General features: G+C 44.3%; 1 protein-coding gene across 1 annotated transcript in view; it reads right to left on the minus strand.

Moving 5' to 3' along the window:
• Positions 1 to 23,019, minus strand: part of POLN (DNA polymerase nu) — a 142,946-nt gene that overhangs the window by 11,825 nt on the left and 108,102 nt on the right. Inside the window, exons 19-20 of the mRNA XM_025887208.2 lie at positions 7,340 to 7,422; positions 1,109 to 1,240 (exon numbers count right to left, since the gene is read on the minus strand). Of these exons, the coding sequence (XP_025742993.1) occupies positions 1,109 to 1,240; positions 7,340 to 7,422 (215 nt within the window). The remainder of the gene's footprint in view (positions 1 to 1,108; positions 1,241 to 7,339; positions 7,423 to 23,019) is intronic.

The following is a 23,019-nucleotide window of genomic DNA, read 5'->3' on the forward strand; positions in this document are numbered from 1 at the left end:
GGGTGCTGAGTGTGGTCAGGGCCCACGGGGACCCCACCTGGGGCTGCTGCCTGGATGCATGGTCAGGCCAGGAGGCCCCTGGGGGGGGCCCGCCGGGGACTCCAGAGAGGAAGGTGGCCAGCAGGGCCTGGCAGAGCTGGGACAGCCTGGAGCCCGAGGGATTCCGAGGGAGCACGGCACGGCTGTTAGGAAGGCTGAGCCGCTGGTGCCGCTTCTCCTTCCCTACAGCGCGAGCGAGCGCCCCTCTGCCCCCTTCCCTGCTTCATGATTCCTGCTCCCGCTCATCTCTCTCTTTCCCCTGCTTCATTTCACGTGCTGCTCTTTTCCAAACGTCTAGGGTTGACTACAACCCATTTATGTTCACAAATTTCTTTCTTTTTAAAAATATGCTGTTAGGGCACCTGGGTGGCTCAGATGGTTAAGCGTCTGCCTTCGGCTCAGGTCATGATCCCGGGATCCTGGGATCAAGTCCCACATCAGGCTCCCTGCTCCTTGGGAGCCTGCTTCTCCCTCTGCCTCTCTCTCTCTGTCTCTCATGAATAAATAAATAAAATCTTTAAAAAAAATATGCTGTTAAACTATTCCTGTACTTCTAAGTGAAGGATCGGCGTGGCCGTGCCCCACAGTTTTCACGGGACAGCCTCTCACTCTCATTTATTTCTAAGATGTTTGTAATGCTCTTGGGATGCCTTCTGATTCTAAATCATTGAGGAGTGTGATCCGTTTCCAAACAGGTAGATGGACGGATCGCATTCCATTGTGGTCACATGACATGTTCTAGTTGATAGTCTTTGAAATTTGTGACCACACTGGTGAAATTTTGTACATATACTACGTGCTTTTCGTAAAAGCATACATTCTCCATTTTTAAGTGCAGCGTTGTATCTCTAGCTGCCCATCTACCATTTTCTGATGCAAGATTAACTCAAGCAGACCCTGGCTCTGGATCCTTCTCACCCTGGAGCCTAGGGTCCCATTTTCCGCTCACCCCATCCCCTTCCATCTGCCCGCCACCCCCCACGGAGCAGGGCCAGGAGACCAGGGGTGGCTGCAGGTCATCAGGGAGGGGAAGGGGGATCTGCAAAGGCTTTGGCTGTGTCTGGCTCACCTGTCTGGTGACACTGGGCAATGGTTGTTTGGACAAAGTCCTTGATTTTCTTGTACTTCTGCAAAAAACTCTCCAAAAACTGGGCAGCCTCCTGCACAGTAACTCCAAGGCAAGCAGCAAGCCGCTCCTTCCCTGTGTGGACAGAAACGCTCAAGATCAGAGGCGAGCTTACACCTGTGGGGGTCACGAGCCACACTGCCCGGCAGCGGCCACCACACACAGAAGTGAGCCCGCAGAAGGGCCCTTGGAAGACACTGTGAGTCCAGGGTTTATGTCTTCTGATCAGTCAGGATAGTGTTGGTTTTGGCTTTCCAGCTGAGTTCTCGGTGCCACTCAGCCTAGACTGGTGCCCGGTCTCAACAATACAGGCCAAGTGCCTGGCAGGCATGGAGGTAAAGCTGCCAGTAAAGTCCCTCAGCCTGTCCAGAGAGAGAGCTAACTCCAGAACTAGGGGACACTGGAGAGGGGCACAGAGGGAAAGAGCAAGGGAGCGTTCCATTGCCAAATCATGAGAAAATGTACTTAGGAGATGCCATCCTTGAAATTTTCCTTTTGAGACCAACACTTCTGGTCCAGACCGATACTTGTTTCCTAGAGGATGCAGGCATTCTTGTGAGTTTTTTTACAGCAGGATCTCTGGTCAGGATAGCACCCGGAGTCCCAGCGCAGCCTGTGGGGAGCAGATGCTGAGGCCACACAGACCTGGGTCTGAGTCCAGCTCTGTCACTCACGGGCGGCGCCGTGTGGCCTTGGGGAAGTTATGTGACCTGCAATCAACCCTGTTTCTTCACCTATGACTCAAGAACACGAGTCCTTACCCCAGGGTTGTTAAGGGGACACCTCTGGAGGAAAGGGACTGATTAGGCTCAGATCCAATCTTCTCTTTAGCCAGGCTGCCCCTAGCCCGAGTCAGCTGATGCTTTCAGGGGTCTGGACGGAAACTGTTCATATCTTGGGAGAGTGAAGGGGCAGATGTTTTCTTCCACAGCTTGGCTATGGAGAGTGGGAAAGGCTGTGCTCCTCCGTCCTTGCTCTCACCAAGCTTGCCAGACTATCCCACGTCATTTGGACAGAAACAAAAGAACTCCACTTTCTGTATTAGAGCTTTTTTAAGACCATGTGATAGCTTCATGTATATAGTCCACTGAAATAATCCATCTCTAAGGCTTTCTTTCTAGGACATTCTAATCCCTGCCCCTCTGCTATGTCACTCTGGTGGAAACCTCCATCGACTTTCAGAAAGGAATCAGATGGTGGCTAGACACCTCTGGCACATCTGGCTTAGTGGAACCCTGAGTCTTCTCCGCTAAGTCCTTTCTCATGTCTAACTACTGTTAAGCTGAGTCAGTGAACTTTTTATTTCTGACATTGTAGTTTTCAGTTTTAAGAATTTCCATTTGGTTCTTTTTATTTTCTGAGATTTCCTTTTTTTCCCATTCGTTACGAGCATGTTTTCCTTTACATCCTTCAGCATAGTTATAATAATGGCTTTAAAATCCTTTTCTGCTAATTTCAACATCTGGGTCATCTCAGGATTTGCTTCTATGATGGCCTTTTCTTTTGAGTATGGATCAAATTATCCTATTTCTTCATATGTTTAGTAATTTTGGATTAAATCCTGGATATTGTGAATGAAATGTTGTAGACACCCGACTCTATTATGGTTTTTTTTTTTTTCAGGAGTATTGTTTTTTTTTTTTTTTTTTTTTAAGGAGGCAGTTAATGTGGCTAAAGGCAAACTTTGAAATTTGCCCCTCTGCAGTGGGAAGCAGCTGAAATCTCAGTTCAGCCCTTTCAGCCTTAGCTGGGCTGTCTGAAGTCTGCCTACTTATGCATAGTCAGGGGTCAGCCAGAGGTTTGGGCAGAGTTCATATCCACAATCTAGTGTTCTTTGGCTTCTTTGGCTCTCTTTTTTTCTGAGCTTTTCCCCTCACTTTCCAGATTCTCTGGTTGCTTCAAACTCTGTCCTCTGTTTCTTCAGGCAAAAGTGAGACTATGGATTTCTGTTGGAGTGTTAGCCACCCATCACACTGACCAAGGTCACCCTGAATCATTCCTCCCAAAGGTCACTTTTCAGTACCTTTCGGGAGTTGTTTATTATATTTTTTCCGTAATTTATAGTTGATACCTGTGGGAGAGGAGTCTGCTGGGGCCTGCTCGGCCGTTGCACAAGTCACACTCCTCAGTATGTGTGGCCCAGAAAGGATTCCTTTCCTGTACTGGGGAGAGATGTGGGGAGGTCAGAAGGGCAGCAGTTGGCCGAGGTCCTGCACGTGAAGAAGCCTTTTTATCAGAGGAACAAAAAATGCAGTGACTGCAAAGGAAGAAGACAGAGACTGGGAAAGAGATGGAGCGTCTGGACAGTTCTCTGATTCTTGCTCCTGCACCCTTCCGTGGGCCTGTCACACTCAGGCACCTCAGCAGGATGGCCGTTGACACCATGAGGGCCTGTGTTCCATGCTTCACGGAGAGTGGCCCCTTTCACACAACTGTCCTTCATGCTTTGGTTCACTTGATGGGGTTTCTGCTCTTTGAGATGTAATTGCAGGCAGGTTTGTCCCCCTGAGAGCAAGCACCCCCCTGGTGGGAGCACAACCAGTCCTAATCTCTGAAATCCTAGATGAGCGCGGGATGTGACTCTTCCTCTTCCCACAGACGGCGAATTACGTTGTGTGCTTGTGAGCTGCATCTTTAGTTTTAGGAAGACCGTCTTCACTCCCTTTTCTCCAAGTGTTCTTTGGCCCCTCGCATTTTTGCTAATAGTTTCTCCCTCTTGTCTGTGGCTCTGGGGCCTAGTGAGCACCTGGCACGTTGTGGCCTCCAGGAGTGCTGGCTGCTCTCACCAGAGCAGCCCCGACTAACTCTCCACATCCTTCAGAACCAGCAGCCTGCCCCGCCTCTCCCGGCCCTACCTGGCACCAATGACTCTGGGGCATTTGTCACTCAGCGATGTCCTCCTGGGCCTGCTTATGCATTTCTGGTGACAAATGTCAGCCCCTAGGAACAATGGGTGCCTGCTGATCGAATATGATTGGACGTGGAGGCAAACTTAAACGCTGAACACCTTGAGGAGAATCAAGGGTTCAATGGACTCTAGGAGCAGTGGGAGCTCAGAGCAAGACCCAAGCGTGTCTGGAGGGGCCTCAGAGGGGCCATGAGCAGGACTGGGCTAGCTGGGGTGCATTGTTAGTTGGCAGGTGGCTGACGGAGGGGCAGTGAGCCGGCAGTCACCCCTTTGGGCGAGACCCCTGGGGAACAGCGGCTCTGTGGTGGTCACCATCATTCTGGCAGGGATGGCCCTTCTGGCAGAATCTGGGGGAGGGGTGGGGACCAGGCTGCCCCACCCGTGGGCCACAGCGGGGCCGCACAGATGTGAAGTCCCTCTCGAGCCCCTTCTCTGCTCATGTCACAGTCCGGCTTCTCCTCAGCTGTCTCTCACTGTGGTCCTCACGCCGACTGCACCGACCCAGGAGGTGCCCCCAGCACTCAGAGTAGCCGCTTCCAGACCCCCAGTGAAAACACATCATCGCAACCATGAAAGCCAGCTGGTGGGAAGCGTCTGTGCTGCGTTCCCAGAGGGCCCCCAGCAGCCCAGGAGACCCAGTGGGTTCGCCCGACAAGACTCTGGCTTCGCCCGTGGGGAGGACAGCACAGCCATGTGCCGACACCGGCAGAGGCTTGGTCATCTGTGGTGGAGCTGGCCCGTGACAGCGGGAACAGCAGAAACGGAGGCTCGGGGTGGGAACTGTGTCACCATCAGGGCTAAAAGCAGCCAAATTACTCTTTTCACCAACATCACGGCTGATGACTCACTGCTTATTTACCAAGTGGAGCTCTTTTCCTCTCCGGCAAAAATAAAGTGCATACTCCAGAAGGTGCCAAACCGACAGAAGTGAAGACTGACTTGGGTGCATCCTGCCGTCTGCATGAAGCTGCGCCGAGTGTCCCGCACACTCCCGCCCATCGCTCGCTGGCAGCTCCAGCCAAGGTGGCAGCCCCACCACCGCACACAGATGCCTGTCGCTTGGTGCTGTGTACGGGTGCTGGAGTGGTGGCTGACGCCAAAGATGAGAGTCGGCTGGTGCCAGGCCCACTCCAACAAGCCAGCTCTTCACCGACTGGGAGGTGACTAGGGCACAGAGGTGGAGGGACCTTCCTGCAGAAAGTCACTGATCCAGGAGGGACAGAGTTAGGACTCCAGCCCGCGCTGCCTGCCAGGAAGCGGGGTCAACATTCTGCCCGCAGATTCTGGAGCAAGGATGCGTGGCACCAAGATGTACTATAATTTGGGGACAGGCTGCCCACCCCCCCACAGTGGCCCAGGAAGGTTCAGGAGCTCAGCAGAGGGAGGCCCGGCAGAGGAGCCCAGGAAGGTTCAGGAGCGCAGCAGAGGGAGGCCCGGCAGAGGGAGGCCCAGCAGAGGGAGGCCCAGCAGAGGGAGGCCCAGCAGAGGAGCCCAGGAAGGTTCAGGAGCGCAGCAGAGGGAGGCCCGGCAGAGGGAGGCCCAGCAGAGGGAGGCCCAGCAGAGGGAGGCCCGGCAGAGGAGCCCAGGAAGGTTCAGGAGCGCCGCAGAGGGAGGCCCGGCAGAGGGAGGCCCGGCAGAGGAGCCAGACCGAGCCAGTCTGAGTCATCCCACCATCACCACTGAGTTCAATTCTTTCAAACAAAGTCTCTTAGCCTGTTTCCCAAAAACAGTACACAAAATGTTTTCACAGGTAGGGTCAAAGGACTACACAGTTTGAGAATTTGTTTGGTAAGTATGTATTGTGCACCTGCTGTGTGCCTAGCCACAGGCAGAGCCAGCAGAGTTGCTTTGTGGGGCTCCACGGGCTGGGAGAGTGGGTGGCGCTCCGGGGGAAGCAGGGCGCTTCCTGGAGGAGGAGGTCGAGTCGGGCACTGCACCGGGGACCCAAGCTTGGAAAGGGGTGTGCAGCAGACTCTAAAGTGGCCTCCGTGGCCCTGCCCCCTGGTCTTTACACCCTGGTGTGACCCTCCCCTGGGGGGTGGGCAGACCTGCCTCTAAGCAGCGGCACAGCAACGGTCACGGAGGTACTGACTTGGGATTGTGTAATAAGTGTGCAGCACCGTCCTGCCGGCTCTGAAGAACACAGCTACTGTGCGGCGGGCTCTGCCTACACTGGGGGCCCCAAGTGGCAAGACCTGAGGGCTGCTGACGTGCTCCCTGGTGGAGCTGCCGGTGAGACCGCAGCCCTGGAGACCCACGGACACCGATCATGAATATGTTACCGGAAGCGGATTGCTGATACAGTGGTCAAGGACGGCCCAGAAGGGGACCGCAAAGCCAAGAGGAAGGCGTGAGGGTGAGCTCTGTGGACTGGGGAGGGCCTGGACCGGAGCCGGGCTGGCCGGCGGGAGGCGCCTTCCAGACCCGTCCTACGCAAGTTGCTCACTCCCCGGCACCACGGTCACAATGCCGAGGTACGAGGTGGTTCTTAAAGATAATTGATGACACGTCTGCCTGGATGTTCTTGTGCTGGAAGCCCCGCCCCTTTTGCTGCCTTTCCTTGAGTGAACGAAGGGTCTCCGTGGCAGGGAGAGGAATTCTCCTCAGTGTCTTTGCACGGGACTTGCTGCTCAAACAGGACTGATCCAAAGAAGACGGTCTGCACAGCCAGATGGGCCCTTCCTTCAGGAGGGGCTGGCTGGCCTACAGCTCCTTCATACCCTCTCCCTTGCTGTCCTGAGGAGACGTGAGGTCCCACTGGTTCAGCATGACGTAGAGGGAGAAAAAAGTTTAAACAGAATTTAATAAGCCACGGTCAGGAAATCGGAGGGAGAGGAAGGGAGGCCTGCTCGGCCTCAGGCCCTGGGTGGTGGGGTGGAGGTCAGGTTAGGATGGGGTCTCCACGAGCATCTCAAAGCCCAGAAGTGGCCCCCAGCACAGCCGTGTGATGTAGGAGTGGGGCTACATGGTCGGGCTTCAGCCCTGCAGCATCCCTCCTGGCTGGGCAACCGTGGTCTACAGTCACTTCTGTGCCTCTGTTCTCTCAGCTGGCTGGACGCTAAAGGAGCTGATGGTGGTCTGACTGGTTTCTGGTGCATCTCAGATGTCATCAGGGTTTTGTAAATGACACTCACAAACTCACAGAAGTGAGCTCTGGGGGCTCAAGAATGATGTCCCTAAGGCACAGCCACAGTTAAACACAGACACAGGACAAGAGCCAGCTCCATCCAGCCTACAGATGACACCGAGACTGGCCTGCAGCCTACCTGCTCCGTAGACCGCCGAGTACACCACCTTCTTGGTCTGCTCCCGGTCTGCATGTGTCACACGCTCTGGGGTAATGTCCTTCCTGTGTGGAAAGATGGCATGTGGTCAAGCCCATCAGCGTCCTGTCTGCAGAGGGGGCCGCATGAGTCCAAGCCACTTGCCACCTGTCATAGCTCTTTCTCTGCAGGCTCTTAACCATTTCAAACCTGTCCATGGGGAGGGGGAATTCAGCCCCTGCACATCTGGCTCGGCACGGTTCTCCGCACAGAGGCTGACGCTGAGGCCTAGCAGGCCACATTCCCGGGTGTCGCACACCAAAAACCGAAAGTGCTTCCACCAAAGGAGTACAAACCAACTTGAGGAAAGCCTTCCCCCCGGGGCGAGGGGGCCTGGGCCTAGGAGCCCAGTGGACGCCTCCGAAGGCCGAGGAGGATGGATGAGCAGCCTCAGCCTTGCCTTTACAGAGATGGAGGGGCTGGTGGGCGAGCCCGTCCTGCGGGCGTGGTATGCAGAGGGTAAAGCTGACACGTTGAAGCAGCCCAGGGGCTGGTGGGCGCCTGGAGCCGCTCCTCCCTGCCAGCCACCCGCGTGCAGCCGTGAGGCTCAGGTGTACAGGGATCTCTGACAGCAGGCGCTTCAGATTCAGGAGGCGGGAAATAGAAAGGGAAAAGGGAACCTGTCCCAATATTTGTGGGTCGGCTCAGCTCTGGGCTGTGGGCAGCTCTGCCAGAGCCTTCACTTCCAGCTGACACTTGGCCTAGACACCAGCCCCAAGCAAGCCTGGGGTCTTCTTGGGTCTTTCCCGAGTGTGTGAGCTGCCCTGCGCATGCATATGGCTCTCTAAATTTTCTGCTGTTCACAGCTTTGAGGGCTCAAGCAGTTCTTTTTTTTTTTTTTTTAAGATTGATTTATTTATTCTAGAGGGAGGGAGAGAGAGAGAGTGGGTGCACAAGTGGGAGGGGCAGAGGGAGAGGGAGAGAGAATCTCCAGCAGACTCCCCGCTGAGTGTGGAGCCTGGCATGGGGCTCGATCCCACCACTCGGAGATTACGACCGGAGCTGAAATCAAGAGTAGGGCGCTCCACCGACCGGACCACCCCGGCACCTGGTCCCCAAGTTCTCCCCAGCTGCTCCCCCCAAGCTTTCAGTGCTCGGTTATTTGCCTTGCCTGTCATCCTGTACTTCAAGCAGCTGCATGCTGTTCACCTCACGATGTTCTCCAGCAGTGCCCCCAACTTGTCTGCCCCAAGTGAGTTCTGAGTTAGGAGAGACAATGCCTATCGTCAGTCTGCTGTGAGAACAGACTAGATGCCAATCTTTGCACACAAGGTCTGCTTGCTCTGGAGCCAGGCACCTGGGTCCCACGCGGGGGTGCACCAAGGGCAAACGCCACAAAGCTCTTCCACGGTCTGCGGTTGCCTTTTTCTTGATTCAGCATTTCCTTGGTTGCTGTAAACTGTTGACTGTTTTTCAGAGTTCTGACAAAGTTGGTTCTGACAGTTTTTGCTTGATTTTTTTGATGTTTCTCCTAGGGGGAAAGAACCTCAGAGACGCCTACTTTACCATGTTCACTGGCGTCTAAGAGCTCACTAATTTTTACCACGTGATTTCTAAGTACCAATGTATCCTTTGTGCTTTTTCCACTGTGTTAAGACATTTTGCCCACTTGTTTATCTCACCCTTGAACTTGATATCATTAACAGCTTTATTTAGATGAGAAGCAAAAAGCCAACATGCATTCATGCTCAGAACAAATATGTGTCAACTCCTAGGTCACCGTCCCCCCTCCCTCCCTTTATTTGGGAAATCCTACAGGTGCTCCAAGCCTGCTCGGCAAAGACACTGCTGAAAAACTTGCTGGGACTGGCTTTCCCTGTTTCTTGCCCAGGACCATCTGTGACAAGGGCCCAGACAGACCCTCGGATGGCAGCTGCAAGGAAGGAAGAAGGGAGCGTTTTAGAGCAGGGCGCCCACAACCAAGCCCATAGGTGACCTCTCCTCAGTGCTGTAGAGTCAGGAGTTGTCTGACAAAGCAGCATTAAATGCTCCCAGAACCTGCTTCTTCCCAAAGTGTGACAAGATCCAAACAGCATAATCAATCAATAGATATTATGGACATAGAAAGAAACCATGCTCTGATAATAGAGAATATACTTTCTTCCTAAGCACATAAGGCACACTCAATAACCCATCATACATTAGGACACACAGAAAACATCAAAAGGTTGCACAAAGCAGAAATATTAAAATAACATTCTGATCACAGTGCAAGAAAACTAAAAATTAAAACCAAAGCCCCTCCCCGCAAAACAGAACAAAACAAAAAACCAAACCAAATCCCATCTACCTAGAAATAAAACAAAAAACACTTCTTTCAGATGACTTTTGGGTGAAGAAAAATACAAACAGAAGTTATGTAACTTCTACTGAAAGCACTGTATGTCAGACCCAGTGGATTATATGTAAAGCAGTGAGGAGATTTTGTAGCCCTAAACACTTATTTAAATAACAGTGAAAGAGTGAAAGGGCAGTCGGCCCTTGAACAGCACAGGGTTTGGGTGCGGATCCCTGCACAGCCAAAAGTCCAGGCTTAACTTTTGACTCCCCCGAAACTTACCTATTTATAGCCTCCTGTTGACAAGGAGCCTTACCCATGACATAAACAGTCGATCAACACACATTCTGCATGTTACGTGTATCATATACTGTATTTTTACAATAGAGTAAGTTACAGAAAAGAAAATGTTATTAAGAAAATCATAAGGCAAGGAAAAAACTAAAAGAATTATCACAGATATAGATGAGACTAAGGAGACATAAAACTAAAAATGTGGGATCTTGGACCAGGGAAGTACATTAGTGGAAACACAACTGTAATTCTAATAAAATCTTTTAGTTATTTATTAGTATTAAAAAAAAGAAAATCATAAGGAAGAGAAAATACATCTACAGTACTGTCCTGAAGCAAAAAAATCCTCGTGTAAATAGACCATGCAGTTCATACCCATGTTGGTCATGAGTCAACTGTACATAAACCAGGTTTTCAACTCAAAAAATAAGAAAAAGAACAACAAAGCAAATCAAAGGAACACACAGGAGGGAAATAATAAAGCTAGAATAAAGATGGGAACAGAGATTGATGAAGTAGGGAACAGCAAAACACTAGATCAAATTAATAAATAAAAATCCTGGTTCCTGTAAAAAATAAAATAAGACAAATCATTGGGTGGTTTAATCAAAAGGGAACAAGCACAGATATACAAAATAAGAAACAATAAGGGAAGGTAACTAAACATATGCAAGAAGTTAAAAAAATCCTAACAAGTTATTTTGCAGAACTCTATGCAAATAAATTTAAAAACTTGGGTGGACATGGACATTTCTTAAGAAAACACAGTTGCAAAAATTTGCCCCGGTAGAGACGAAAGTTAAACAGACCAGAGAAGAATGTCTAAAGAAAAAACAGAAAATTATTAAGGAACTACCTTATAAAGCCCTCGAGGCCCAGATGGTTTTAAAGGGGAGTTCTATCAAACCTCAGAGACCAGAGAGTTCCTAGCTGTCTAAATTGCTTCAGAGCATAGAAAATGAAGAAAAGTGTATTTTATTAAGTATATATAACAGTTATTCCAAAACAAGATAGAGTATAATAAAGGAAAATGACAGACCCTACCTCCTATGAATATTGATCAACACCTACTCCTAATAAAAACTCTTGGGAAAAAAGGGATTGTTGGATACTTCCTTAAAATTGTAAAACACACACCCCAATCCTAAAGCTGTCATTTTACTATATGGGGAAACACCAGAGGCATTCTTACTAAGGTCAGAAGCAAGGCAAGGGTCCTCACTACCTCCAGTACTATTTAACATTGTTCTGGAAGTATTAGCCAAATTATCAGGGGCATAAGAATTGGAAAATTTGAAGAAATCTATCTCTAGTGGCAGATGACAAGGTAGTATTTTGGAAATCCCTAGAGAATCAATGATAAAATAATTCATAAAGTAGTGGGAAATAAAATTAGCATAGCAAGTCAATAGCCTTCATGTATGCCAATAACCACAGAATGAAGATACAATGGAAGAGAGGACCTCATTTACAACTTCAACGAAAAAGATAAAATACTTAGGAATAAACAACGAGAAATGTGTCACACCTATATGAAAAACCTTTAAAACTTCCTGAAAGACACAAAAGTAGATGTGATTGAATGGAAAAGCATCCCTTGTTCTTGACTGAAATGTTTCAACATCATTAAGATGTCAGCTCTCCCTACGCTCATTTGTGTATTTAATGCGATCTCAATAAAAATACCAACAAGCTTTTCCCTAGAACTAGAAGCTAACATTCATGAGGGATATAAAGGCTCGCAAACAGGAGAGCCGCCCAGACATTAAGACAGGCAGCAAACTCTGTAGAGTGCGGTGGTGTGGTAGGCACGTGAAGAGCCAGGGCACCAGAGCAGGACAGAGAGCTCAGGGCCAGACTCGACGACATGCGGAAGTCCCCTGGAACAAAGACGGGATTCCTGGTACATGGTTCTGGGACTGCTGCAGAGCGGTGTGGAGAAGGGCACCAGAAAACACGGCAATCTCCTCTGTAACCTGGATGTAGGAGAAGGCTTTCTGACCGTGACTTCAAGTCTAGATGTGGAGAAAGGAAGGGTGGATAGATCACCACCACCCAAAACCCCACGTCTTTTGTGTGGCATAAGATACCATAAGCGAAGACAAAAGACAAACAACAAACTAGGAGAAAATATTCATAATATGGATCAGAGATGAAGAGCTAACACCCTAACGAAACACAATGTTCCCACGAAAAAGGATGAAAATGGCCAAGAGGCCAAAGCCAAGTTCTGTGTGTGGATTTCTGCTGGCCATAGTGGGGCAGGGCCTCCGGCTCCTGATAACTCAGAGGGATTCTGCTTTTGGGTGACGGGGTAGTGAGCCACCCCCACAGCCCCCCAAGGCCAAGTCAGCTGATCCTTTCTCGTGCAGGAGAAGTGTGTGAAGCAGCATAACACAAAGAAGGATGACTGTTTTGGGATGCAGGCTGAAGGCTAACTTGCAAGTGGAGGTTGGTGTGGTCGGCAGAGAGGGCCAGGTTTCCTGGTGTTTTCTTTTATTGGTTTCTAAAAATTAATTTATTCAAGTATAGTTAACACGTGATAAATTGCACCCATTTTAAGAGTACAGTCCAACAAATTTTTATTTTTATTTTTTTTTAAGATTTTATTTATTTATTTGACAGAGAGAGAGAGAGAGAGCACAAGTAGGCAGGCAGGCAGGCAGAGGCAGAGGGAGAAGCAGGCTCCCCGCGGAGCAGGGAGCCCCATGTGGGGCTCGATCCCAGGACCCTGGGATCATGACCTGAGCCGAAGGCAGACGCTTAACCGACTGAGCCACCCAGGCGCCCCAGTCCAACGAATTTTTAAAAAATGCATACACCTGTATCACCACCAGCACAATCAAGATACTCACTCCAAAATGTTGCCTTGTGCCCTCTGAAGTCAAACCACCCCCACTTCTGCAGCCCCAGGAGGTGCACATACAGTTACCACCACTGCAGATTAGATTTCCCTTACACGTTGTATCAGTGGAAGCATATGGTACATACTCTTTTATGTTTGGTTTCTTTCACTCAGCTTAATATAGTTCAAAAATTTTTATTATTGAAGAATAGTTGACATACAATGTTATGTTAGTTTTAGATGTGCAACGTAGTGATTCAACAATTCCATACATTACCCAGTGCCCACCGCAGTAAGTGGAGTCCCCATCTGTCACCAGTGTTATTACAATACCATTGACTATATTTCCCTGTGTTGCCCTTTTCATCCTATGATTTATTTATTTTATAACTGGAAGTGAGGACCTCTCAATCCCATTCACCTATTTCATGCATCCCCATCCACATCCTGTCTGGCTGCCACCAGTTTGTTTTCTGTACTTATGAGTCTGTTTCTAGTTTTTTTGTTTGTTGTTCATTTGTTTTGTTTTTTAGATTCCACATATAAGTGAAATCATATGGTATTTGTCTTTGTCTGACTTATTTCATTTAACTTAATACCCTCTGGGTCCATCTATGTTGTCACAAATGGCAAAATTTCATTCTTTTTTGTGTTTGACTAATATTCCAGTATGTGTATATATTTTATATACCACATCTTTATGCATTCATCCATTGATGGACACTTGGGAAGCATCCATATCTTTATGCTATTGTAAATAATGCTGCAATGAACATTGCATTGCATTGCATTGTGTCTTCAAATTAGTCTTTTCCTTTTGTTTTGGTAAATATCTAGTAGTAGAATTACCGGATCATATGGTATTTCTATTTTTAACTTTTTCAGGAGCCTCCATACCGTTTTCCACAGCGGCTGCACCAACTTACATTTTCACCAACAGTGCACGAGGGTTCTTTTTTTCCCACATCCTCACCAATGCCTGTTGTTTCTTGTCTTTTTAATTCTAGCCATTCTGACTGGTGGGACGTGATATCTCGTTGCGGTTTTGATTTGCATTTCCCTGATGGTGAGTGATGTTGAGCATCTTTTCACGTATCTGTTGGCCATCTGCACGTCTTCTTTGGAAAAATGTCTATTCAGGTTCTCTGCCTATTTAAAAACTTTGATTATTATTGTTATTTTTTGGTGTTGAGTTGTATAAGTTCCTTTAAATTGTGGATAGTAACCCCTTATCAGATATATCATTTGCAAATATTTTCTCCCATTCAGTAGGTTGCCCTTTCATTTTGGTGGTGGTTTCCTTTCCGGTGCAAAGGCTTTTTATTTTGATGTAGTCCCAATAGTTTATTTTTGCTTTTATTTCCCTTGCCTCAGGAGACATATCCATAAATATGTTGCTAAGGCTGGTGTTCAAGAGATTACTACCTGTGTTTTCTTTTAGGGGCTTTATGGTTTCAGGTCTTGCGTGTAGGTCTTTAATCCATTTTGAATTTATGTTTGTGTATGGGGTAGGAAAGTGGACCAATTTCATTCTTCTGCATGTGGCTGTCCAGTTTTCCCAACACTATTTGTTGAAGAGGCTGTCTTTTTCCCATTGCATATTCTTGCCTCCTCTGTCATAGATTAATCAACCATATGAGCGTGGGTTTATTTCTCGGCTCTCTATCCTGTTCCATTAATTGATGTGTCTATTTCCATGCCAGATAGCATAATATTTTTGAGACTTGCATTGCTGTGTATATCCTTAGTTCATTTCTTTTCCTTGCTGATAATTTTCCTTTGACACAATCTGCATATCAATCATCTGTTGATAGACATGGATTTTTCTAAGTTAGGACTACTGTGAATACAGCTAGTAGGAATTTTGACTCAAGTCTTTGTTTACACATGTATGTTTATTTCTCTTGGATAAATACCTAAGAGTGGAACTGCTGGCTTGTATGTTAAATGTGTGTTTACCTTATAAGAAAGGATTATTTTTTCCCAAATGGTTGACAATTTTACACTCCCAGCTACACCATATGAGAGTTGTGGTTGCTTCACATTGTTGCCAACAGTGATTATTAGTTTTTTTAGTTTTAGCCATTCCTGTGGGTATGGAGAGGTATCTAATTGTGGTTTTAATTTGCATTTCCATGATAACTAGATATTGAACATATTTCCACGTGCTTATTGGCATTTATGAAGTGTCTGCTTAAATCTTTTGAGGGTTGTCTTCCTATCATGGAGTTGTAAGAGTTTTGTACACATTTGGACAGTCATCTGTTGTCAGAGATGTGTACCATGAATATTTTCTCCTAGTCTGTCGCTTGCTTTTTCATTGTCTACTGGTGTAGTACTAGAGCAGGTCTTTTAAATTTGGATGCAGCCCAATTTATCAATTTTTCAGTTAAGTAGCTGGTACTTCTGGTGTCCTGTCTATGAAATCTTTGTCCCAAACATGAAAGGATTTTTTCTCTTTTGTGTTCTTCTAGAATGTTTATAGTTTGAACTTTTATGTTTAGATCTATGATCCATTTTGAGTTTATTTGTGTATATGGTGTGAGGTAAGAATCAAAGCTCATTTTTTCTAAGTGGATATCCAGGTGCTCCAGCATCACTGGAAAGATTATTCTTTCCCCACCAAATTCCATTGGCACCTCTGTTGAAAGTGAATTAATCATATACGTGAGGGCCTGTTTCTGGACTTTGTTCTGTTTTAATAATCGATGTAGCTATTCTTACACTAATAACACACTGTTTTGATTACTATAGCTTTATAGCAAGTTCTGAAGTCAGGTAAAAGTCTTCAAAATTTGTTCCTCCTTTTCAAAATTGTGGTTACTCCAGGCTCTTTGCATTTCCATATAAATTTTAGAATGAGTTTGTTAATTTCTGCAAGAAAATCCTGCTAGGATTTTGATTGGGATCATGCTGAATTTACAGGTTGATTTGGGGCAAATTGACAACAGTATTGTCTTCCAATCTATGACCACAGTATATGTCTCTCCATTGTTTAGGTCTTAATTCCTCTCCGCAATATTTGTAGTTTTCAGTGTGCAGGTCACACGCATACATTGTTAAATTTATCCCTGAGTATCTTATGCTTTTGGATGATACTTTAATCGTATTGTTTTACTTTAAAATTTTTTTCAATTGTTTAGTGTACTATACATAAATACCATTGATTCTTTTTTTTTAAAAGACTATTCAAGAGAGAGAGAGAGCATGAGCAGGGGGAGGGGCAGAGGGAGAAGCAGACCCCCCACTGAGCAGGGAGCCTGATGCCATGTGGGACTTTGTCCCAGGACCCCAGGATCATGACCTGAGCCGAAGGCAGATGCTTAACTGACTGAGCCACCCAGGTGCCCCTAAATACCATTGATTCTTATACATTAACTTTGTTTCCTATGCCCTTGCTAAATATTCTTGTTGGTTCTAGTAGCATCTTTTGTCAATCTCTTAGGATATTCTGTGTACATGATGATGCTGTCTGCAAGGAAAGATAGTTTACTTCTTTCTTTCCAAACTGCATCCCCTTTATTTTTATTATTGCCTACCTCTGCTTTATTGCCCTGGCTAGAACCTCTGGCACAATGTTGAATAGAAGTTGTGGGAGTAGACATTCTTGCCTTGCTCCTATTCTTTGGAAAAATAATTTTTTTCACCACTAACTAAGATGTTAGCTATAGGTTTTTCATCTATGCCTTTTATCATATTGAGGAAATCCCCTTTCTATTTCTGGCTCACTAAAAATTTTTATATTTTTATAATGAATAGATCTTGAATTTTGTCAAGTCCCTGTCTGCATCTATTGAGATAATTATGTGGTTTTTCTCCTTTATTCTCTTAATATCATTAATTACATTAATTTTTGAGTGTTAAACTAACGGTGCATTCCTTGGATAAACTTCAATTGGTCATGGAGTACTGTCCTTTTTCTACATTGCTAGATTTGATTTGTTAATATTGTGAAGAATTTTTGCCTCTATGATCATGAGGTCTACTGGTCTGCAGTTTTCTCTTTGTGCAATATCTTTGTTTAGAATCAAGGTAATTCTGGCCTCATAAAAAGACTGGAGAAATATTCACTCTTCTTTTCTGAAAATATTTATAAAGGATGGCATTACTTTCTTAAATGTTTGATAGAGTTTACTAGTGAAGTCATATAGCACTGGGAAGGTTTCTATTATAAAATCAACTTTTTTAATAGATAAAAAGCTTTCAAGTTGTTTCATATTTGTATCAGTTTTTGTAATTTGTATCTTTCAAGAAATTTGAGCTATCAAACTTATGGACATAAAGTTGTTAATTATATTTCCCTAGTATTCTTTTAATATCTGTAGAATTCATGTTGATGTGCCCTTTTTCATTCCCCCACCCCGCACCAGTCTCCCTAGGGGTTTATCAGTTTTGTTCATTTTTTCAAAAACCCTGCTTTGGGTTTCTTTGATTTTCTCTATTTTTCTGTTTTCTATTACATTGATTTCTGCACCTCCTATCTTCCTTCTACTAAGGATTTAAGTTGCTTTTATTTTTCTAGCTTCTTAAGGTGGAAGCTTAAAGCTTTTATCATAGACTTTTCTTATTTTCTAATATAAGCGTTTAATGCCACAAATTTCTGAGTACTTCTTCAGCTGCATCCCATAATTTCTGACATGTTGTGTTTTTATCTAGCTCAAAATATTTTCTTTTTTAAAAAAGTTTTCTTTTCCTTTTTTTTTTTTTTAGTACTTTCCATGCCTAATGTGGGGCTCGGACTCACAACCCTGAGACTGAGGGTCGTGCACCAGGCGCCCTGAGCTTAAAACACTTTCTAATATCCCTTGTGACTTTTTTCTTTGACCCATGTGTTTAGAAATATATCCTTCATCTTCCAGATATTTGGAAATTTCTTATATATATATTTTTGTTCTTAATTTAATTCCACTATTTTATAGGACATATTCACTTGATTTCAATTCTTCTAAGCCTATTGAGACCTGTATCTTGATGAATGCTTCCTTGCGCACTTAGAACCATATTCTGCGGTTGCTGGTGGATAATGTTATTCAGCTTCTGATTTTCCCTGTACTTGTTCTTGTCAATTATTGAGAACGTAGTGCTGAAATCTCGAGCCCCGCTTGTGGGTCTGTCTTCTCTCCCTTCAGTCCTGTCAGGCTTGCTTCATGGCTTTGAGACTCTCTTCTTAGGACTTGTTTTTCTTTATGAAGTGTCTTTCTGTGCCTGGGAATATTCCTTGTCCTGAAGCCCAATGTGTCTGATACTGACACAGCCGTGCAGATTTTCAACCGATTGGCTTTGGTCTCCCAGTTTTTAATGTGGGTTCTCCCCACTGAACAGCACACTATGCCTCCCATCACCAATTCCAGGTGTGGGGAGCCTCTAGGGCCTTTGTGAAGAGCAAGTTTCTCTGCCTCCACATGGTTGGGCTTTAATACAATGACAGGGAATAACGTCACCTGCATTATGTCACCTTGCATACCAGGAAAAAAAAGTGTAAGATCTTCACTAGTTGTGTTTACTTGCAAAGTGGTCACTAATAAGTAGATACAGAGTAGATGTCCCATGAACTAACATACCTAGAGCCTGAAAGAATTTAGAGAGGTTGGCTTATACGTTCGTTTCCTTCGGCTGCTATAAGAAATTACCACAAATTTGGTGGCTTAAAACAAGGGATGTTTATTCCCTCATAGTTCTGGAGATCAGCAGGCTGAAATCTGAATCACTGGGCCAAAATCAAGGGGCAGCAGATCCCACTGCTGCTGATGCTCAAGGGAAAGAGTCCATTCCTAGCTTCTTTCAGCTTCTGGTGGCTACTGGCATTTCCACTCCTTCTCATTCCTTCTCTCTGTCTCTTGTGCACACACTTTTGATTCCTATGATTTCCCTTCTTGTTTTTTGTTTCCAAAATCTGGTCTCATTGTGTACACATCTTAAATACTTTGTGGTTCATATACTGTGGTGGTCTGAATAATGGCCCACCGAATCCCTAGAACTTGTGACTATTACCTTAAATGGAAAAAAGGATCTTTGCAGCACGATTAAGTTAATTCTTTTGAGATGAGAAGATTATACTGAATTATCAGAGTGGGCTCTAAATGCCATCACTGTGCCCTAATAAGGAGGAGGCAGAGGGAGGGCACAGAGAGAGGAGGCTGTGTGACCGCAGGGCAGAAATGGGAGTGATGTGGCCCCAAGCCAAGAAGTACCACTCCTCACTATGTCTCAGCTGCCTAGAACTCAGGCATCCGTTCGACAAAGGATTTAGGTAGAATTTCACTTACATCATTTTTATACAAATCCCTTTCCATTTTCCCATTTCTCACCAGCTGAACAAGAATCTAGTTTGGGCTTCCTTAAATTAGAGAACCTCTGACCTTTTGCATACCCTGACCTCTGGGTACCCACCGTGACTGTGACCATCTGTTGCTAGTTGGTCAAGGGTATGTCTGGGGCATTTTGTTCCTTATCCAACATCCAAAGCTCTGTTTCCACTTTTACATGTAAAAGACCGACTCTCTCATTAAAAGAATAGTTAGACTAGACTAGAACTATGAGCCACTTACAGAAGATACACCTTAAATATAAGGGCACAGAAAAATCACAAGTATAGTAACATCATGGGGAAAAGAACATGCACGCTCCAACCAGAAGAAAGTTGGCTTAGCTGCACTTATATCAGAAAAAATAGTTGTAAGTTTACACGTCTAATAATATAGCTCCAAAAATACGAAGCAAAAATTGACAGAACCGAAAGGAGAAATAGACAAATCTATAATAATAACAGGAAACTTTAATTCAACTATCTGATAGCTAGTAGAACAACCACTCAAATATCAGTAAGGACACAGAAGATGTGAGCAACCATGTCTACAAACTTGACTTAATTGACATACGCAGAATACTGTACCAGTGGCCAGAGGGTATACATCCTCATCAAATGCACAACAGCAAAACAGAACTCATGCTGTTCTGAAAAGCCACTGAAAACATGTTTCAAAGGATACAATTGCTCCAGAGAATGTTCTTTGACTGTGGTGGAATTAAGCTAAAAATCATCAGCAGCAATAACAACAAAAACTAGAAAATGCTCATATACTTGGAAACTAAGCATTTTACTTCTACATCTTGGGTCAAAGAAGAAATCACAATGGAAGCTACAAGATATTTTCAGCTGGATGAACAGTGAAAATAGACATATCAAAATATATGAGATGCAGCTAAAGTCATGCTTAGAAAGAAAATTATAGCTTTAAATCCATATTAGAGTGAAGAAAGGCTGAAAATCAATGATTAAATATCCATCACAAGTAGTTGGAAAAAGAAAGAACAACATAATAAATCCAAAGAAAGTAGAAAGAAAAAATAATAAAGAGAAGGCATTAATACAACGGACAAACATACAATAAGGAAATTTAACAATGACATAATTGGTTCTTTGAACAGATTAATAAAATCAGTAAGTCCCTAGGAAACCTGAATAAGAATGAGAATGAGAAGAGGCACAAATTACCAATACTGAGAATGAGGAGGGAGTGTCATTCCAGACCCTACAGTCATCAAGATAAAAAAAAGAGGCTAATATGAGCAACCTCATGCCCATATTGGAAATATAGATGAAATGGGCAAATTCACCATAAAACACAATATACTGAAACCAATACAAGGAGGAACAGAAAATCTGAGCAGTCATATGTCTATTAAATAAGTTTAATCCCACACAAAAAAATCACAGTCCCAGCTGATTCACTGATGATTTCCTCCAAACATCTGAGGAAGAAACAGGACCACTTTTATATAAACTCTTCCAGAGAATGAAAAAGAAGAAATACTTCCTGACTCAAAAACCTGACAAGGAAATTAAAAGAAAGGAAAGTTATGTCCAGACTGCTTGCAAAGATTTAAGTACAAAATCTCAAACTAGCAGAAGAAAATATGACCTATCCAGTTGAAAATAGGAAAGAAAAGAAAACACAGTACATTGAAAACATAAGGCAGAAAGGGCTTAATATATCAGTAACTATTACAGATGTATGTGACCTAAATCACCAATTAAGAGAATGGGACTCACACATTGAATTTAAAAATTTTAATACTGGGGTGCCTGAGTGGCTCAGGCCTGGGTGGCTCAGTCAGTTAAGCATCTGACTCTTGATCTCAGCTCAGGTCATGATCTCAGGGTCGTGAGTTCAAGCCCCACCTTGGGCTCCACGCTAGGCACGGAGCCTACTTAAAAAAACTTTTTTTAAATATTATGTACAGAAAGGTAAAAGTAAAAGAATAGGAAAAGATATACAAGACAAATATGCTCTCGAAAAGAAATCTCAATATTGATCAAAATTTATTTTAAACCAAGAAAAAGTCATAAAGGACAAAGAAGGAGATTATATTCTGTTGAAAGTAAAACAAGAAGATATATGCATCGTGAACATACAAACACCTAAAAAACAATGCAGCCTCAAAACCTCTTAAGAAAGAACTTACCAAACCACTGGGAAAAAACTGATCAGCAATTATAATGGGAGATTCTGGCACACTCCTTTCAGAAATGTGTAGATCAAGCAAGCAAGCCAACAAAAACCACCGAAACTGAAGATCCAAACATAAGCAATCAGTAAGCTAGGTCTGCTAGGTGCATACGGAACTCCACAATCAATAAATGTGAGGATGCACACTTGGTCAAACATGAAGCCTCATTAAATACTGAGGGATCCATCTTACACAGATTTAACTCATAACTAGCTTACAGTACACTCAGAAAATAATAAAAACGTAAGAATTGGCATTTTAATTTTCTTAATCTTTTCTATTTTTTCTCAATTTTAAAAATATCTGCCCTCTATAAATTATCTTTATTAAATAATCTTTTTTGTGTACTTGGATTTGTTGTTCTTTTCCAATATATTGAGCTGAATACCTACTTTTTAATATGCTCTATTTTTTGATAAATGTGTTTAGTTCTAAATTTCCCTCTAAGTACTGCTCTTCCTGCATCCCACAAACATTGACATATTGTGTTTTTTTATTATTCTTAATTTCCAATTATTTCTTAATTTTTTATAATTTTCTTCTTTTTTTCTTAACACCAAAGTTATTTTTACAGTGTATTATTTTGTTTACAATCCCATCGAGGGGCCTTCCCAGGACTGATGATGACAGGGTGTTGTTACTCGCTGCAGGTATGATCACCCCAACCCTCGGGACAAGAAGCTCCAAAATGAACACAGATCCCTGCTTATCACATGGGCTAAGTAAATTCCATGGGGACCAGACATTTCAATATAACAAATTAAATCACAAAAGACAGAAAAATATAGGTGACTACTTATATGATTTGGGGGTAGGAAAGAGTAAAAGATAATATCAAAGACAAGTAATACAAGGACTAATCAATTCAATGATATAAAATTAAAAAATGTTTGAACATTAAAAAGAGTTAACATAATTAAAGGCCAATAAAAAACTAGGAGAAATATTTGTTTCATAATTGCCAAAGGACTAAATTTATTACAGAAGTAACTCCTACAGAGTAATAAGAAAAAACCCAGAATATCATGATATAAATGGGAAAATGATATGAACAGGCAATTCATAGAAGATAAACAAATGATCAATGAATAAATGAAGGTTCAGCTTCCATTGATAATTAAGCAAATGCAATTAAGTGTATCAAGGGACTTTTTTTACTTGTCAAATTGGCTAACATTAACTTTTTTTAAAAAAGATTTTATTTGTTTATTTGACACAGAGGGAGAGAGCAGAAGCAGGGGGAGTGGCAGAGGGAGAGGGAGAAGCAGGCTCCCCACTGAGCAGGGAGCCCGATGTGGGACTCGATCCCAGGACCCTGGGACCATGACCTGAGCCGAAGGCAGACGCTTAACTGACCGAGCCACCCAGGCACCCCCCCCTTTTTTTTAGAGAGAGAGAGAGCAGGGTGGGGCAGAAGGGCAGAGGGAGAGAGAATCTTAAGCAGGCTCCATGCTCATCACAGAATCCGACACAGGGCTCGATCTCATGACCTTGAGATCATGACCTGAGCTGAAATCAAGAGTTGGATGCTTAACTGACTGAGGCACCCAGGTGCCCCTAAATTGGTTAACATTAAACAAAACTGAAATACATGCTCTTAGCATGGGTGCAAGGTGAAGAGCACTCTATTATACTTCTCATGGAGAATAAACTAGTATAACTTTTTTTTGAAGGCATTTGGGGAGTATGCATCAA

The sequence above is a fragment of the Callorhinus ursinus genome, unplaced genomic scaffold, assembly GCF_003265705.2.
Source record: "Callorhinus ursinus isolate GAN/ISIS: 27379988/994484 unplaced genomic scaffold, GSC_fseal_2.0 scaffold4, whole genome shotgun sequence".
Lineage (NCBI taxonomy): Eukaryota > Metazoa > Chordata > Mammalia > Carnivora > Otariidae > Callorhinus > Callorhinus ursinus.